The sequence below is a fragment of the Xenopus tropicalis genome, chromosome 4 (genome assembly GCF_000004195.4).
Source record: "Xenopus tropicalis strain Nigerian chromosome 4, UCB_Xtro_10.0, whole genome shotgun sequence".
Lineage (NCBI taxonomy): Eukaryota > Metazoa > Chordata > Amphibia > Anura > Pipidae > Xenopus > Xenopus tropicalis.
Window position 1 is genome coordinate 21,536,037 of NC_030680.2, and position 20,118 is coordinate 21,556,154.

The following is a 20,118-nucleotide window of genomic DNA, read 5'->3' on the forward strand; positions in this document are numbered from 1 at the left end:
TAGTTTAAGGGTGGAGTTGGTAGGTAAGCACAGCAGCATATAATTTCATGATGCTTTTATCAGCTCTTCTACCAGCTCGTTTACCATAATTTACCTTGAAGATATTTTTAAGAGCAAGTTTCCATGTTCTTCTGTTCCTCCAAAGCAGTTACGCTTCTTGGCTAAATCAGAAGGTATCATCTTCAGGAAGGTTAAAGTGTCAAATGTGGTATATTATGCACTGAGTCGGGCATCTTGCAATGTTAAAATATTATAGTTGTTTCCTTACATTAATAATTTAAAAGGAAAAACAGACACATGATGATATTCCAAATGAATGGGCAGGTACAGTGATCAGAGTCAATGGAAGCACAGACGACAGAACACATCTTAACGAGAACAGCTCAGTCCAATCAAGCATAAAGGATAGGGGGTACAGTGTGCTCATGGCATCTGAAAAATATATTAACACTAATAAGGGCACTGCAGGCTCAGGAGGAATGTGAGGGAACTTCCAACTTCAGAAAAGATGGTAGGAGAAGCTGAGAAGACCACAATCAACACTCAACGTAAAAGAGCAGCCATATGTTATATCAAAGTTAGGGAGGATGAGATTCCCTTTATGGCAAGTCATACAGGACACAGGCAAGGGAAGGGGAAACTGTACGGAGGGCTTGGCCGCTATGAATCTTCCACCATCTGAAGCAGGGAGTTGACAGCAGCATCCCGGTTTCCTCCTTGCGCCTCCAGCACAGAACGAATGACCTCAGGGTCCATGGTGGGGAACATATCCTTAATGAATTTAATGTCCTCTTCTCGAGTCTGGTGTTGAGGGTTAACAGCTGGTGGAGGAGCAGCCATTGGCATCCCAGGGTTGTAAATAGGACCTATTAACAGGAATAAAGAAAGAACTAGCATCAGTAAGTTGAAAATATTCACTTCCAATTAGACCTTGTTCATTGTACAGACCTTAACCCAAGACAAGTACTTTTTCTCACATTACCACCATTTACTATGGGTTTGAATGAGCATGCCAGAACCCAGGTTTGCCTAGGAAGACAATCCAATGGCTGTTCAGCTCAATAGTGTCAAAAGGAAACAATGATAACAAACATTAACCATCTCCAGTTTTCTGTATTCCCTTCCACCAGTCATGTCTGGCGAGTCTTTCATGTAACAGACTTTAATAGCCATTATATTTTTTTACATTGCAAGTGCAACTACATATCCGACTTGCAGGGTGAGATCTGTTGATGCACAACGGAAAGCCCTCAAACATGGCTGTTCAGAAGGAGTGCGGCAGAAGAATCTTTCCACGTATGGGTGCAAACAATAACAATCACGTGCTCAAGTAATAAATCCCCCCTTGTTCGTAAGTGAATGCGAAACTGCATAGTCTTTGGCGTGGCGCCTCTGAAACACACAACTTGGATATGAAATCGCTTATAGGGAAGGTGGAGATCATATCTGGGCAATTAGACGGGGAAACGGGAGACGACAGGCTCTGCAAAACCAGAAGTTATCATTAGTGCCAGGAAGGATTAGGCTCTGTAAGGAAATCTGGCCAAGAATCCAGAGCAACTAAAATGTTTTTATTGAAAGCAAAACAAATAAAAATCAAGCCACTTCCATAAATACGTCTGCTGCCGGCACTTGGCTTAAAAGCATATGTTGTCACCCTAATAGGGTACCTACAGGAATGCACACTGGGCAAATTTACCCGTGGGCAGTAACCCATAGCAACCAATCAGCAATTGGCTTTTTTCAGCCAGCTGCAGGCAGGACAATGAATGCAACTATCTGATTTGTTGCTATGGGTTACTGCCCATGGGCAAATTTGCCCGGTGTTGATAAATGACCCCCAGTGGGTGAAGTATTATTCTGCTGGGCTACTTTGCATTAGAAGGGACAGAAGCCCCTATACCACTCTATTTGCCCATGATGAATAAAGTGCAGGGTACAGCAGTGGGAATGGCAGCATCTCTGGCCACTTCATCATTTTCCCAGCTCTCTGGCTGGCCAGGGACATACACAGTTAAGCCGATCTGGTCTGGACTTGCTCATATACATTGATAAAATCACCTTTGAAACGCACTGGGAGTGTTGTATAATTGTGACTAGCGCAGACTAACCTCTTCCCCCCCCATATCTGTATATATCATCCTCCACAATTCAAATTTTAGCATTCCACAGGGTCTAACTGAAATAATGGGGCAAAGTGGAGTTGCACATCGTGAAGGTTGCCCCGTGCCATAATACAGCAACATGGGCACAAACTGGTATTGTCTTGTAAATGGTGTACAATTGCCCTGGAAGTGCTGCGGCCCTGCAGGGGAATAATGCAATAAAGAATGCACCAGGTCTAGCAACTCAGAGCAACCAAACTACAGGTAACACCTGTTTGAAAGCTATGATCTGATTGGATGTTATTTGTAACAAAACCTAGTGCATCAAGCTCCAGTGATCATTCTATGCCTTCTTCATTATAGCTTCTTCAGATAATTAGTACAAATTGCTTTTGGCCTGCAGGTAAAGGTGTGAATGAGCCGCAGTCACCAGTACAGGTGACCATCATCCAATGATCAGTTAGTGAATGGAGGGACAGAAAAAACCCGCAAGGGCTATGGGAACTTACCCAGAGACAGGTACTTAAAATCTGGGTGGAGTGAGTGCAGAAGCAGGCCGAAGGCAAGAGACAGAGACAGACAGGGTTGAGAGTCACACAGGGAGAAGACAGACTGTTAATGACATATACACAAATGTCTGCAGGAATAAATCAGAAGAAAATGAAAAATATCCTTTTATTAAAATGCACCTTTTTATGGTGCTTCCCAGCAGCCAAATTATGGCCTGGCGAGAAAGAAAATGATGTTCTGCTGTTATATAAGGCTATGCCATAGGTGTATACCCTGCACACCTGCTGAGGCACTCATTAAAGCTTGCCAGGGGCATTTGCATACTTCCATACACTGGCCTAACTATAGAGGATGCAGACCCCAGCATTGGGGGTGAAGATTCAGGCAGGGGATGTCAGTGAGGAGTTGGCAGAAGACGATGGCGGGGAGCACAAGTCAGCGGGTGGGGTCCATGTATGCATCTCTGTGCACCAAATCCCCTCTGAAGAATTCTTTTTTTGTGGGGGAAGGGGGGGGTTGGTGCACACTAGTTACACCCCTGCCTCTATAGGTTCTCTTTAAAAATATTAAACACATATCTATAAGGAGCTGAACCGTTTGACTGCAAAATCACTGCCCTATCAAGTCTGTTTTGGGTGTTCCTGCAATATAGGCAGGTTATGCAATCACAGCTTGGCCTTCAGGTAGGTGGGTAAGCAGGAGTGGAGAAAGACACCCAAACTTAAAGCAGCAGGTATGTAGGCAGTTACGCTAGCCTTCTCACAAGCTCTGTACAAGTAATGCAGCTATTTAGTTCTTTAGAATGAGCGGTCAGTTTATCTGTAGCCAGCCCACTGCCTACCCGCAGACATCTTGATCAGGGTAAGCCAAATCAGTGTCTTGCGACTATATTTTACTTTTGCTCAAATATGTATTACTATTGCTCCCTCCATATTTCCACCTGTTTTGGAAAAGCTCCTTTTAATACTTTATTGGTTGCTCTGAGTTGCACTGTGCCAAGTCATCCAAAAGGTGGAGCCCCTGCTCCTTCAAAATGGACTCAACAGCATAATGTCATTGCCAGGCTACTTGTCCCCTTGTTTACTAAATCATATGTAGCCTTTAAACTCTCTACTAAAAGGTGCTTCTATGTAAACTTTGTTGGTAAGGTACAGAAAGCTACTGACCACTGAATGCAGATTGGTATTAATCTACAAATAGGTTAGACTGCTTGATGCTCCCCAACCAGTGGCTCAGGAGCAACATGTTACTCACCAACCCCTTGTTCCCAGGGGCCTCAAAACAGCTGCTTATTTCTAAATTCCTGGCTTGGAGGCAAGTGTTAGTTGCATAAAAACTGCATGTAGTGCCAAACAGAGCTTTCTGTAGGCTGCCAGTCCACAAAGGGGCTACCAATAAACCGATCACAGCCAATATTTGGCACCCCCAAGAATTTTCTTATGCTTGTGTTGCACCCCAGCTCTTTTTACAATGGAGGATATGGCTAAGGAGTATAAAAGGTTGGGGAACCCTGCTCTAGGCTAAAGCACAAGAAACACTGTGTTCCATTGTTTCAATAGTCAGAACCAGCAATGCAAAGACTAGCAAAGGAGGGACAGATACTTCTTTCGTGTTTATATTACTTTTCATTTTGGGGGTTTTATGAACGGTTGACTTAACTAAAAGTAAACTGCCTGCATGGAACATTCTCAGTATACTCCTCTTTTATTGGTGTTGCCTAGTTCTGTAACTGGTTGAAAGCAGAATCCCAACCCACCCGTTAGCTTTTTGTTGATCTTGTTCCCTGCAACGTTCAGTTATGGGCACCATCATCTATGACTATGACGCACAGGCTGATTTTATCTTTGTGGACTCTCAGGGAGAACCATTACAATGGAATCACACATACCAGCTGGTAGTCACTTACCATTCTGCTGAACTGCAAATGTGTGCCATATGGTGCACCACAGTGCCATTAAGCAAGTATAGCCTAGGAAGATGGACTTCTGCATTATTATTATTACATGGCAGCTGCTAGGTGGTAAAGCAGTGTGCCATAGAGCAGCCCCATTCTGCTAAATGTAAATAGGCTGTTGGCATACAAGAGTATTCTCCTTGAGAGTGAAGACTGTGACCCCAATGACTAGTGCCCTTAGCCATATTGCTTGGGATTGTAAATAAATTACTCTTGCCCTATCCACAACCACACTAAACTAAACTCTGGACACATTTGCCCCAGACGGTAACCAATGGCAACCAATTCAATTTATGCATTTAGTGCTCTACCTGTATCTGGCTGAAAGAAGCCAATAATTGATTGGTTGCTATGAGTTCCTTAGCAGGTATAAATAAATGGGCTTCAGGGACCAAGTTCAAAAATCCTCCCATACTGCCCAATACAGATCTCTAAATAAATGATAAAAGATTAAAAGATAAATGTCCCTATTTACAAAAAATACTAAAAAGTTTGCAAAGGCCAAAAGTGGACTTAAGGTCCCCATACACGGGCCGACTATAGCTGCCGATATCGGTCCCTTGGACCGATTCGGCAGCTAATCGGCCCGTGTATGGGGAGAGCAGAGCGGCCTGGCCGACCGATATCTGGCCTGAAATTGGCCAGATCTCGATCGGCCAGGTTAGAAAATCTGGTCGGATTGGGGACCGCATCGGCTCGTTGATGCGGTCCCCGATCCGACTGCCCCATTGCCAAACGATCAGATTATTTTTTTTTTTTTACCTAAATGCTCCCCGATATCGCCCACCCGTAGGTGGGGATATCGGGGGAAGATCCGCTCGCTTGGCGACATCGCCAAGCGAGCGGATCTGCTCGTGTATGGCCACCTTAAGGCTGATGCCCCACAAAGAGATTAGTCACCTGATATAAATCTCTGCTACCGCAGGCGACTAATCTCTCTGAAATTCCTTTCCACCAGCAACATAGTAAATCGCTGAGGGAAAGGCATACATGTTGCATCGTTTTTCCGAAGTTGCGCAAAGTTTCCTCCTGCAAGCAACTTTGTGCGACTTTGGGAAACCAAAGCTATGGGTATGCCTTTTCCGTCTGTGATTCACTATGTTGGCGGTGGAAAGGCATTTCAGAGAGAGAAGTCGCCTGCGGTAGCAGAGATTTATCGTGGGCGACTAATCTCTTTGTGGGGCATCAGTTTGCAGAGCTAGTATAGGTTATTTGTCCTATAACAAACTTTAGTACATACTAATCTCACTTATCCACATTCTGCAGTGATCTATAAATTCTACTGTTCGTTCCAACTGATCATATTTACCTGCAATGGGCACATAGCCGACCCCCTGCTGGTAGACGGTGGGCATCAAAACTACAGGCTGTTGAGGCATCATTGCTGGCACGGACTGAAACAGAATAACAAACTGGCATTAAACCAAAATGCCCACAAAGTAAACATTAACCAGTACCCATGTACCCAGTGCCCTCCCCATTAGAAAGATTCCTGACAGGCCATGAAACTGATGTGACTCATAGATTTAAATTTTTAGGAGCGTTCCATACTTCCCAAAATAAACGAGCCAATGAATCAGCTTCATGCCCAAAATTGGTTGAGATGCAATTATTAATTTTCTATTGCAACTTCACATAGTTAAAACGGGTCATGGGGTTCCACTCTAAACAGAATGGGTCCTGACACATAGGTTAAGAATCTCTTAATTATAGGAAGGGAATGGCTGTTTTGTCCAGAGACTATTAATATTTCTGATCCTGGCTGGTAGGAAAGTAGGGATATATATTAGATTGCAGTTACAAACAATTAGATTGTAAGCTCTATGGGGCAGGGGTCACCTTCCTACAGTATCTCATACCATATGGCATCTCTGTGTATTTATACTTATTTATGGTATTTATTATAATGATTATCATCCCTGTGTGTAATTTTCTATATTGTAAGATTGTACAGCACTGCGTATCCTTGTAGCACTTAGGATACAGTTATACATACTTAGCAATTGCATATAGAGTCTGGCAAATACCAGAGGGGCTGCTGTAACATACCATAGACAGTCACTATTTATTAGCCCTGTGAGGTGCCGATCGTGAATATTAGAAATGCCAGAACCTGTTTTGAATCTCAGTTTGGACCTGTCCATTAGTTTTTGATAAAGAAATGACAATAGGCAAAACACATTTTAATGCAAGCCATTTTATTTGGCCCGTGGAAAACCTAAGTAGGCACTGCACCTTTAATGACTAGAAACAAAATAATGGTTCCTGCCAAAGTCTAATTCTGTTTGCTCTGCCCTAATCTTGCTAACAAGGTTATTCTTACTCATTACCATATATACATTGTAATTAGGCTGTAAAACTTTATTACCGTGTAGGACATGACGAGGTTGATCATTCCTTCCTTGTCATCCCCTTGTCTGCCACTTAAACTGAACCATTCATCCACATGCTTTCCTTCCTTCAGTGTCTCTGGGATAGTGATGTGTGTCCAGGCAATGCGGTCATCCATTGAGAATGCTCTCTGCAAGCCAGAATGTTTGGGCAATATAAAATAAAAATATTTAATATAATGTAAAGGCTGAATAAGTTTGTTAATAGAAGAGGCTATGATTTCAGGTTTGGGGACAGATGTTATTACTGACAGCAATGAAGAAAGCAGCCTTTGTCTAGGGATCTTCACCTTTATATCACCTTCTAGTATGTAAAAAGATGGAAATACTCTAATCATTTTCATACTAGGCTATTGTTATTGTGTATGGTTTTTTTTATTATTAGACTCTCTATTTACATTTTAAATTATTAGCCTTCCTATACTATTTCCACCCTATCACTAAAAATGTTATCTGTTTGTTGGGGGTCACTGACAGAGGTGCCATCAGAAATCAAACTTCTTAGTTAGTAGGGCCCTCCCAACCACCCAGTGTTAATAGCCCACTGACCACCTGGGCTTTGAGAACTACCAAGCTGAATGTAGCCGGATTTGAAAAAATAATAATAATAATAAAGCATGCATGTTCACACCCCTAATCGCCATGCCCCGTTACCCCCACACCTCACCCATCCTTAAAATCAATTCCTGTAAGCCTCACTCCTTTGTGTCCATATATTTATGTATATTGAACATAATACCAGCCTTAGCCCTCCAACTGTCTTATAATCCCTTTAAAAGAAGCCACAGATGGTGTGGCTTAGAAGTCTAAGAAATATTGTCTGGTTATTGGGGGACTAACAAGCCAAATGGAGCCCCATAATGGAACTCATTTGTACCAAGACCCCCATGGTTTCTCACAGCCTGTAGGGAGAGAGACACCATAACATTATCTCAAAATAATTATTCCCTATTAGAATTCATATTCTGCCTGACATGTCTAACAAAATCCAAGATACGGAGCTCCTGTGACAGCTGGATCAGTACTACTATAAACATGATGATTTTTAGGATGGTTCAAAGTTTGGTTGTAAAATTTGGCATTTCTAGCCATATTTTCAGGGTTTAGTTCAACAAGTTGCCCAATCTCATACAAATTAAAGGGCTTCTTCTGCAATGCCCCCGTTGGAAAGACATGAGACAGAGATTTCTTTAGGATGAGAAGACAGCAGCAATATGGGAAAGGGAAAATAAATTCACTACTGCTAACCTCATCAAATATTTCTAGGTAGAAGGAATCAACTCCAGGAGGAATTGTGCACTGAATCACTTTGTTCCACCGTGGGTTCTTAGCCCCATTATGAGCAGTAGGCGTCTCATACACTGCATATCCCAAACGTATCCGGCAGTATGGGTCCATCCGGGTCATTCCATAATTCTTAGCAAGCTTAGCCTGGGAGCAAAAGTAAAGGCAAGTCAGTGAGTCGGAACCTTTTCTAGAATAATACAAAGGGCATCCACTGATATGGGGAGAGGGAAGACTCCTGTTTTTTCCCTAAACATGAACCCTCAGGAGAAGAAATGACAATATGCTGGCATCAGAATACAATTATAAACAAGCATTTGAGGTCTGGAGCTAATGTCTTCGCTGGAGCGAGTACAATCTCTCTCTCTGGATCCTCTGACCTCTTACTGAGCTTTCTGTGGGTATACAGAAAATATTCCACTAGTGCTTGAGATTCACTTTAATTTCCCACTTGAACATCTCTGCGGTATATAATAGTGCTTCAGAAATGACAGAAGCCTATTGTGACTGATATAAAAACAAAAGAGAGGCTTGGCACATGTATGCTGTAGTGGCTGATATGAGGCATGTGTATCACCCTGGGGTCCCAGGTATTGCTTACCTGCACCACAGTAATGCTGAGTCGGCCCATGGTCCCCATAACTCCAGAATACTGTAGCTGCTGTGCTGCCTGGGCATCCAACTGTATCTGCTGCTGCTGCTGGGTAGGGGTAATGCGCAGGAAATCTTGGGGCAGTTCCCCAATAAACACCTAAAACCCAAAGAGAAAGGATAATAGTGAGCCATAAATGGCATGATGCATTTTTAACATATTATGTATTACTTCTAACAGGAAAGGACACTGAAAGCATCCAACCACCATCTCCAGTAACTGATCACTAGAGACATTGATTGCAAAGGCCTGGAAATGACTATTCACAAAAGCATCAATTTCACACACCCAGTTCTACTACAAAGAACCTGGGCCCAACGACAGTCTTTCATAGCTAAAGACAGATATACATGGGATGATGTTTCTGCCAAATGATTGGGCCGATACATATATGTTCACAAATAGGCTTAATTTACACAGGTGAAAGGACAACACTTTGCTCCTATTATCACTGCTTGCTGCTGAACCCCTTTACTCTTTCTACCAGACCCAGACTTGCAATCTGTGGGTTCTGGCAAATGCCAGAGGGGATGCTTTAAGATGCCATAGGCCAGTGATCCCCAACCAGTGGCTCGCGAGCAACATGTTGCTCACCAACCCCTTGGATGTTGCTCCCAGTGGCCTCAAAGCAGCTGCTTAATTTTGCATTTCTGGCTTAGAGGCAAGTTTTGGTTGCATAAAGACCATGTGTACTGACAAACAGAAGTATGCTGCTAGTCAACATAGGGGCTACCAAACAACCAATCACAACCCTTATTGGGTACCCCAGGGTACATTTTTCATGCTTGTGTTGCTTTCCAACTCTTTTTACATTTCAGTGTGACCTTCCATGGGTAAAAAAGGTTGGGGACCCCTGCCACAGACAGTCACTATTTATTGGGCAGGCCGAGGGCCTTTTAGGCCTCTGTGTGCTTGCCAGGGCATAGTTTAAACCCCAATCTAGACCTTTTGCCTAGAGCACACTTAGGGACCATAAAGCGCACATTAAGGTCAGGCAGTCTGTGTGTTGCCTGTAGCTGTGAAAGATCATACAGCCAGCCGTCTGTGCCTCAAGTCCACCATCACTGCCAAAAAATAGTAAAATAATCAGAAACCCAGAGTAGACATTCCACAGAGTTAGTGAGTCAAAACAGGGATTATCGAATGGCTGTCCCAGTGTCATCCCCAGGAAATTGGGGCACTGTGGACGATGTTTTTAAACTATTATATGTGTCCCTTTAAACTCTGGGAGCTCATGATTGAGCTGTTGCAACATGGCATGGGTGACAGCTAAAACACCTACGGGTGCGGCCCTGAAAGAGGAGAATAGTAATAAACGTTTGTTTATGCTAAAGAGCCTATATGCTCAATGTATCATACACATAATAAGTGTGCCGTAGCATATGCCTGCCCTTGGATCAGTGTAATGCAATATACTCACAGAAGGATGAATGGGGCTGAATGGGGCTGGTCCAGCTGTTCTACTTCATTCTGCCCTTCCTCTACTACTCACTTGCATTGCCTCTTCTACAATATACACTAAATGGTCAAGACTGCAATCTAATAATTGTATCTGTGCTTGGAAAGAACCAGGAACTTTCAGCAGTGGGGAAGGTATTGAAATGAATGATGGAAAAGGTTTAATGATTAAATAGGGGAGGGTTTAGCTTTATGGCTGAGAGATCAGTCATATTTATGACAGCTTATCGAGTCCAAGGGGTCACAGATTCTATCTTGAGCCCATTAATTAACACATAAGCATTTAGGGCAGTGCTGCATTTCCAAGCAAATACCATTCAAATAAATAAGGAGCGAGTGCCTTGTCATATAACAATGAACACAAAACCCCCAAAATTGCTCCACAATTGAAATTTTCTACATGGTTGCTAGGGCTTGATTACCATAGCAATCAGGCAGCAGTTTAAAAGTTAGAATGGAAGATCAGTAGGAAAATATCTTAAAAGAAAGATAAGCAAGTGAAGGCCAAGTGAAAAAATAGCTTGAAACAGTTCCATCTTTAACATAATTTAAAGTTAATATAAAGGTGTCTTTCTACCCAGTAGTGACTCAATTTGCAGTTTTAGCCTTGATGGAAAAGCAGCAAAACACTCTCCGACCTATCAGCCGCTCAGCTGAACAGCACCATACATCGGCCAACACTGTACATCGGCAGATTAAATTTTCAAACCTGTCTGTTTCCGACCATTATCTTTGTACCTTGGATTTAAGTTGTGATAGTCCATCCAACATACACATACCAAAAAGCATACAAATATTTTATAGGTATAGATATGGCCAGCCTATTGACTGTAATCATTTCCTGTTGTGCCTAAGTACAATGGCAAAAGAAGCGATTTGGAACCTGTGGGAAATAGCCAGTCCTGCAAAAGAGAAATTGCCAGAAAATACCTTACCATCCGGATTCATTAATATTTGCCATGTGTAAAACACTTTACATAAGAAGGCATTTTCACATGATTTGCAAGGGTCTGGAGAAATGGGGCAGCTACCCTCCTACCCAGCGCCTCTACAACCCCACCATTTGGTCATGTTCTCTAACCATACCCAACCAACAAGGGCACTGCCAAGCACCAATATCATTTTACTATATAGAAACCCTGCTCCCAAGCTAAAATATATGCGGTAATCCTCAACTGTAAAGTGTTTTTATAACAAAACAAGTGCTATCCTCCAGCTGGTAGGAGAAGCTCCTTACTTGTACCAGGCACTAAAATCAAAGGTGAACTGGTCTCAACGATTGAATTGTTCCAGTCTGAATCACTAAAGGTGCGGCTGCAACAGCTGCCCTGGATTAGCCTTGGGGGTTAGTGGGAGATATCAGCAAGAGGAATAAGAACAAGTATATTATACAGGTCCTTCTCAAAAAATTAGCATATTGTGATAAAGTTCATTATTTTCTGTAATGTACTGATAAACATTAGACTTTCATATATTTTAGATTCATTACACACAACTGAAGTAGTTCAAGCCTTTTATTGTTTTAATATTGATGATTGTGGCATACAGCTCATGAAAACCCAAAATTCCTATCTCAAAAAATTAGCATATTTCATCCGACCAATAAAAGAAAAGTGTTTTTAATACAAAAAAATCAACCTTCAAATAATTATGTTCAGTTATGCACTCAATACTTGGTCGGGAATCCTTTTGCAGAAATGACTGCTTCAATGCGGCGTGGCATGGAGGCAATCAGCCTGTGGCACTGCTCAGGTGTTATGGAGGCCCAGGATGCTTCAATAGCGGCCTTAAGCTCATCCGGAGTGTTGGGTCTTGTGTCTCTCAACTTTCTCTTCACAATATCCCACAGATTCTCTATGGGGTTCAGGTAAGGAGAGTTGGCAGGCCAATTGAGCACAGTAATACCATGGGCAGTAAACCATTTACCAGTGGTTTTGGCACTGTGAGCAGGTGCCAGGTCATGCTGAAAAATGAAATCAGATGGAAGCAGATGGAAGTATGAAGTGCTCCAAAATCTCCTGATAGCTAGCTGCATTGACCCTGCCCTTGATAAAACACAGTGGACCAACACCAGCAGCTGACATGGCACCCCAGACCATCACTGTCTGTGGGTACTTGACACTGGACTGCAGGCATTTTGGCATTTCCCTCTCCCCAGTCTTTCCTCCAGACTCTGGCACCTTGATTTCCGAATGACATGCAAAATTTGCTTTCATCCGAAAAAAGTACTTTGGACCACTGAGCAACAGTCCAGTGCTGCTTCTCTGTAGCCCAGGTCAGGCGCTTCTGCCACTGTTTCTGGTTCAAAAGTGGCTTGACCTGGGGAATGCGGCACCTGTAGCCCATTTCCTGCACACACCATTTCAGTCCACTGCTTCCGCAGGTCCCCCAAGGTCTGAAATCGGTCCTTCTCCCCAATCTTCCTCAGGGCCCGGTCACCTCTTCTCGTTGCGCAGCCTTTTCTGCCACACTTTTTCCTTCCCACAGACTTCCCACTGAGGTGCCTTGATACAGCACTCTGGGAACAGCCTATTCGTTCAGAAATTTCTTTCTGTGTCTTACCCTCTTGCTTGAGGGTGTCAATGATGGCCTTCTGGACAGCAGTCAGGTCGGCAGTCTTACCCATGATTGCGGTTTTGAGTAATGAACCAGGCTGGGAGTTTTTAAAAGCCTCAGGAATCTTTTGCAGGGGTTTAGAGTTAATTAGTTGATTCAGATGATTAGGTTAATAGCTCGTTTAGAGAACCTCATGATATGCTAATTTTTTGAGATAGGAATTTTGGGTTTTCATGAGCTGTATGCCACAATCATCAATATTAAAACAATAAAAGGCTTGAACTACTTCAGTTGTGTGTAATAAATCTAAAATATATGAAAGTCTAATGTTTATCAGTACATTACAGAAAATAATGAACTTTATCACAATATGCTAATTTCTTGAGAAGGACCTGTATATTATATAAATATATACAAACATGCACATATATTTATGGAATACTACTTAATGCTATGCCCCTGTAACTATTTTGGGGATAGACAGGGGAAAAAAATCTGCAGTGCTGATCAGTACTGACTACATTTTGAAATGACCGTTCAATTCACTTTAGTATTTGGGTACAACAGTATCTTGTGGAGATACTAAAAATGAAGGATGGTACATCCGAAAACACATTCATGAAAAATTTATTGGGTCAAATTGAGCTCTATAGAAAAAAAATAAATAAATTTCAGATTTCTCAATACACTTTAGGTGAATTGAATCAGACCCAATATATATACTGCTATATTAAAGGGCAGTGCAGAAATACGATGCAATTCTGATGCCAGGCTGGCATCTTTTAACCCACTAAACCCAAGTGAATTGCAGACATGGTTGACATTACTACTAGTGAGGGCTGCAACCCACCAGTAATTTGTTGTCTTAAATGTGCTTGACCCATTAGGCACGCCATTACTAATGATAAGAGAAAGAGAGCAACTGGCTACCATCATTATAATGTATTTATATAGCACCAGTAAATATTTAACACATAAGGGCTACCCCAACCTTTTGGTTCTTGCAAGGTGGACAATCAGATTACCACTGCACAGATATATCCACACATAATGGACTTCCGCTTTTCTCAAAACAGTCACAATAAAGGGTAAAGCAAGGGGCCTGTTTATACAGAGCTCATTAACAAATAATAGGAGTTACTGTTGTAACATATACCACGGATGATGTACATTTTATAACACTGAGCTGCACCCATGTCATAAGCCAGTCACAGGGCAGGACAGTCATAGCAAACACAAGCTGGACCTTTTCCTTACTGTACATTGGGCACAATATCTTATTATAACCTTCCCCACAGAAGGGACATTTTATAAATCTTACATAACACTGACAGGGTTCACTTATAACATATGCAAAAGAGTTCAGCTTCAAGGTGTCTGGAATTCATGAATGTGGTATCTACTTTAAGCCATGCTTTTTCCATCAAGATTTTGTTTTTCTTTTGCAGTGTCGTCCTCTCTTTTCCTTCCTTTCTGCTTCTCATGGTAATGGTCATGTTAAAAACATGCAACCCCTGGTTGGGGTCTGGTGTTGGAGTACCTTAGATCACCTTACCCCTGGATCCATTGTAATGCAGTCAGACTCTGCTCAATCATTATAATGATAAATGTGAATGTTGTGGTCACAAGCTCATTGCACCCTTGCTTATTGGTTTAAATTGTTTAGTGGCGAGCACAATTTTCCCTTTTTTGCTACAGTTTATACTACAGCAGAGGCCAGCTCCATGCTGCAACCCCCAACATTCCCAGCTGTAGTCAGGTGATCCCAGTTACGACCAAAAAAAGGCAAATATTTTGCAGGAAAATTCCAAATTGTAACATCAATCTTTTTGCCCCTGCCTGATTTTAAATGATCCCGAAAGAGAAGAACTGTTTTGCAGTTGGATTTCAGCATATAAAAATGGTATTTATTCATACTTTTTGAAGGAATAGATACAGTGATAGGTATATTAGGGGTTTCTGTGTTGTGTGGGGCTCTCTAACAAATTTTGGTTTGGAAGCCGGACTTCCCCTTTAATGTCGTGGAGAGGACCTCTGGTCTTTGTTGGTATGAATTTTATGGCCACAACCTCACTGTACCCCTGCCAAATGGTTTAAATTGTTTAGTGGTAAGCGCAACTTTTCCATTTAATGCTGCAAGTTTGGTCAGCATGTCCAACAGTCAAACATTAAAAGATACAATTCAAGGCCCACCTTGAAGGTTGAACCATTGTTGAGGGCCCCCCTTAGCTCATAAATAGTTTATGGACACCATTACTGTTATAAGCCATAGTTCCAACTTAATATGTACAAATTATATTATATATTCCTTCCCTTTCTACAAAAACGGTGCAAAGGGTAGGAACATAGCAGGAAGATTATGCTGAAAAAATCCTAGGGTATTCACTCACACTCCCACTTATATACAGATATGGGATCCCTTATCTGGAAACCCATTATCCAGAAAGCTCCGAATTATGGAAAGCCTGTCTCCTATAGACTCCATTTTAATAAAATAATTCAGAATTTTTAAACTGATTTCCTTTTTCTCTGTAGTAATAAAATAGTATCATGTAACTGATCCCAACTTAGATATAAATAATCCTTATTGGGGGCAGAACAGCCCTATTGGGTTTATTTAATGGTTAAATGATTCCCTTTTCTCTGTAATAATAAAACAGTACCTGTACTTGATCCGAACTAAGATATAATTACCCCTATTGGGTTTATTTAATGGTTAAATGATTCCCTTTTCTCTGTAATAATTAAACAGTACCAGTACTTGATCCCAACTAAGATATAATTACCCCTTATTGGGGCAGAACAGTCCTGTTGGGTTTATTTAATGGTTAAATGATTCCCTTTTCTCTGTAATAATAAAACAGTACCTGTACTTGATCACAACTAAGATATAATTACCCCTTATTGTGGGCAGAACAGCCCTATTGGGTTTATTTAATGGTTAAATTATTCCCTTTTCTCTATAATAATAAAACAGTACCTGTACTTGATCCCAGCTAAGATATAATTACCCCTTATTGTGGGCAGAACAGCCCTATTAGGTTTATTTAATGGTCAAATTATTCCCTTTTCTCTGTAATAATAAAACAGTACCTGTACTTGATCCCAACTAAGATATAATTACCCCTTATTGGGGGCAAAACAATCCTATTGGGTTTAATTAATGGTTTATTATTTTTTAGTAGACTTAAGGTATATAGATCCAAATTAAGGAAAGACCCCTTATCCGGAATACCCTTTGTCCCAAGCATTCTGGATAATGGGTCCTATAGACATATCTATATATATTCACCAAAGAAAAGTGGCACTGCTGCAAACTCGTGCAAAAGGACTTAGCCCGTTGGTACAGGCTCACATACAAAAACCCACCAAAAAAGTCCTGCCAAAAAAAAAAAAGAGTCTTACCAACAAGTAAAAGGTGATATTTGTGAGAAGGAAGAAAAACATTTGGGTTACCCTGACTCGGGTTAAAATAGTAGATAATATTTGTTATTAGTATGAAAGGGTATAATATTTTCAGTAGAATTTCCATTCAAAGGATGGAACAGAAAGCATCATTACAACACTCACATGACACAAAACCCATAGCTGTTTTGAGGCTAGCTATTGCAACATTGTTTCAGGATTCCGAAACAGTAGTGCTGAGACTATAAACAGCCAGGCATTTACTGCCTTCACTAGCAATTACATTTACATATAACTTCGAAAACCACTGAAAACCATTTAAAGTACAGGTATAGGACCCCTTATCCGGAAACCCATTATTCAGAAAGTTCCAAATTACGTAAAGGCTCCATTAAAAATTCCATAGACTCCATTTAAAAGAAATAATTCTAATTTTTAAAAATTATTTCCTTTTTCTCTATAGTAATTAAACAGTAACTTGTACTTAATTCCAACAAAGATATAATTAATGCTTATTAAAGACAAAACAATCCTATTGGGTTTATTTAACATTTATATGATTTTTAGTAGACTTAAGGTGAGTAGATCTAAAATTACAGAAAGACCCCTTATCTGGAAAACCCCATGTCCCGAGCATTCTGGATAACAGGTCCCATACCTATAATATATATTGCAAAGCTGTCTTTACAGGACAAAAGTAAAGAGAGGACATCAAAGCATCACAGATGCTTTGAAGCTAAAGAATTGATGTAAAAACAGATAAATACATATTGTACATGTGAGGAACAAACTAAGATGTTTACGGCCCATATCCTATCTTGGTCGCTGGGAGTGGAATGCTTAGGCGGCTGAAGCACATGACCTAGCCACATTCCAACGGGAGACATCAGTGCATCAGGGCTTTAACACTCGAACAACTCTAGCCGCTTTAAGGGATAGGGATAGGCGGCCGAGAGTTTGGCTAAATATGTCCATATTGCCCAAGCAATTTAGGGCACGTACAAGGAGACCTAGAATGTAAAGCCATAGGACTGCTAAAGACTTCAGCAACCACAAAACTTAGGGCCCTTCATACCAAACCTGCCCTTTAAGTCTCTAGGCTTGTGGGTCAAATACTGGTTGGCCCATGTATGGCCACCTTAACAAGAGATAATGCCCTCTGTACAAACAAGCTCCACCCTTTATTGTTACTGTTTTGAATTAGAAAAAAAGCAGAAGCCCATTATGAATGGGAATATCTGTCAGGCTGCAATCTAATTACTCACCTTGCAAGACATGGGGTAGCCTCAGTTTCTCAGCTTGCCCCTGTTCCAGCTCAAAAAAAATTAACAAAACCCATAGATCTGTCGCGATTCAAATAGGCAAAAAAAAACAAAAAACTAGTTGAGCTCAAGCCAATTTATTAGTAACCCTTTGTTGTTGAGTAAGACGGATAGTGCTTCTTTAATTTCATATCCTACATAACTAGGTGAAAAATGAGCTGCTGCAGGCTGCACTGATTTATGTACAGCCACGCAGAACGCAGTTTAATAGCTGATTGGCTACACAGCATGTAGGGGTTTTCTGTGGCGTTTAAAAGGAAAACATGCCGTCAACGAGGTAATACATTCCAAATATCAAAGATCTCAATGTCACCTTATTTACAAACTAGCCAGGAATGCAGCGCATTCCTTATGTTGGGGCTGGGTCTCACCTCCATACCCCGACATTTTTATCACCCCTCATGTATTGAACCTACCACCTAAACACCCCGTTTCACCCCAAAACCTCTCTCCACTCTATCTCACCTGGCCTCTCTGGGTGCTGATACTCGTTGCCATGGCTTCTGAACAGCTCTTATCTCTCCGGTCTCGTCTTCTCCAAGACACTTCCTGTTTTAGCTGCTACACCCTCTAACAAATCTGTCACCTGACTTGCAGCGCACACGCATGCGCAGTAAGGCATCAGACGCTTGCGGTTTTAGCGGCGGCTCCGCTAGCAACTCGGTCACCTGACCTGCCGGACGCACGCATGCGCAGAATGCCTAAAGTGCCTCAGGACACAGGTTGGCTCTTGTTTTTGAGGATAAAATATAGAAACTGAAATGATAGAAAAATTATTAAGTACATATATGTCAGGAAACTGTTCCCTATGGGTGTCGTGTGTGATTTTATATCAGTATTGGTTAATTCTGTCACAGGCCATAAATCCAACTTTTAAGTGGGAAATTAAATAACTTTTTCAAATACATTTTTATTTTATATGTTATTCATGTCATACAGTTGCTCTCTACTAAATGCAAAACTGTGAGGAAAAAATACCAGCCTTGCTATCTTTGTGTGAATGAGTACAATTCTGTACAATTGTGTGTAAAACAGAGTAAGAATGTGTAAGTGTGTAAATGGGTGTGTAAATATTTGTATTGTGTGGGTGTGTCAAAGGGTGTGTAAGGGCGTATAAAGGGGGCATTTGCTAACGTTCGATTTATTTTTTCACAGTTGGAACATATGTGCCAAAATACGATTTATTTACAGGAAAGTTGATTTACAGAACCGCAGGAAATCCGAAAGAAAAAATGCGCCATCTAAAAGCTGCTGAGAGCAGAAGTCAATGGCAGGTGTCCCTTTTTACAACTGGAAGGTATTTCCTCACTTATGAAAAAGCTGCCGTTTTTTGCATTTTCCCGTGTCTTTTTTATTTGTTTGTGCTTTTTCAATTTGGATCTTTTATTAAAGCCTTTTTATTGTGACTTTTGTGAAAACGAGTTTAGACATGAGTTTCAAAATACTGTAAAACCATGAAAATCAGAATGTTAATAAATCTGCCCTTTAGTATATGTAGGTGCAGAAAATAATGTGTAGATGCATGAAACAGCGCGGCATTGGACTGGCCTGCTGGGACACCAGGAGAAAACCCGGTAGGCTCTAGTCCTGTTGGGCCCCACAGGGCTGCCATCAGGGGGGACAGTCATCCAGGGCCCGGACGATTCTCACTTTTAAGGGGGGCCCAGCCTTGATACAGTTTTTTTTAGCTGGGGCCCCCCAAGTACAGGCCCTGTCATTGGTGGTCAACGAGTAATCCGATTGGTCGCGCCCCGTGTGTACATGTAACGTCATAAGAGTGAGGACGCTGCGGGGAGCCGGAGGAGAGAGACAGTCAGCTGGAGGTAGCAGGAGAACACTGGGGGGGGGGGGAGCCGGAGGAAGCAGAAGGATGCTGGGGGATAGCAGGAGGATGCTGAGGGGGGAGCTGGAAGAGGCAAGGGGATGCTGGGGGGGGAGCCAGAGAAAGCAGGAGGACGTGAGGGGGGGCGGAGCCGGAGGAAGCAGGAGGATGCCAAGAAAATTTTGTTGTGAGGGACCCTGTGATTTCTCATGACCTGGGCCCCACTATCCGGGCACACTATGTTGCAATCCATAACTACCGGCGAAAATCATCGCCACAGGTAAGTTTGATGAAGTAAAATTGAAATGTTCTGTAGTCTTTTTAGTGACTGTTTTCTTTTTTTGTGAAACTGTTGTTATTTTCATATAAGAAAAAAAAGTTAGTAATACATACAAGTTAGAATGTCCTCCTGTCTTGTTTTATTGACATATTTAAATGTCAGCATGATTGTTTGTAGAGATTTCTAGCATCCCCGATTACAGCACGCCAAATTTGACACTTTTCAACACTGAATTAAATGGGTACACATTTACATCTTGGGAAAACCCTTCTCAGCCGCTTCACCTGACTCTTGAAGCTGGCACCACTCCCCCATACCTCCTCTCTGAGAAACAGCCTTTGCTGGCACCGCACCCCAATCCCTCAGCTGGAAATGCAAAG

General features: G+C 41.7%; 1 protein-coding gene across 1 annotated transcript; it reads right to left on the reverse strand.

Annotated features, from left to right (window-relative positions):
* Window positions 1–234: 234 nt before the first annotated feature.
* On the reverse strand, window positions 235–18,215 carry tollip (toll interacting protein). The gene is made up of 6 exons (NM_001006922.1): window positions 18,102–18,215; window positions 8,845–8,994; window positions 8,208–8,390; window positions 6,938–7,090; window positions 5,879–5,963; window positions 235–866 (listed from the first exon to the last, which is right to left on the reverse strand). The coding sequence occupies exons 1-6, from the start codon at window positions 18,132–18,134 to the stop codon at window positions 661–663; spliced, it is 810 nt and encodes a 269-aa protein (NP_001006923.1). The 5' UTR covers window positions 18,135–18,215; the 3' UTR covers window positions 235–660.
* Window positions 18,216–20,118: the final 1,903 nt, after the last annotated feature.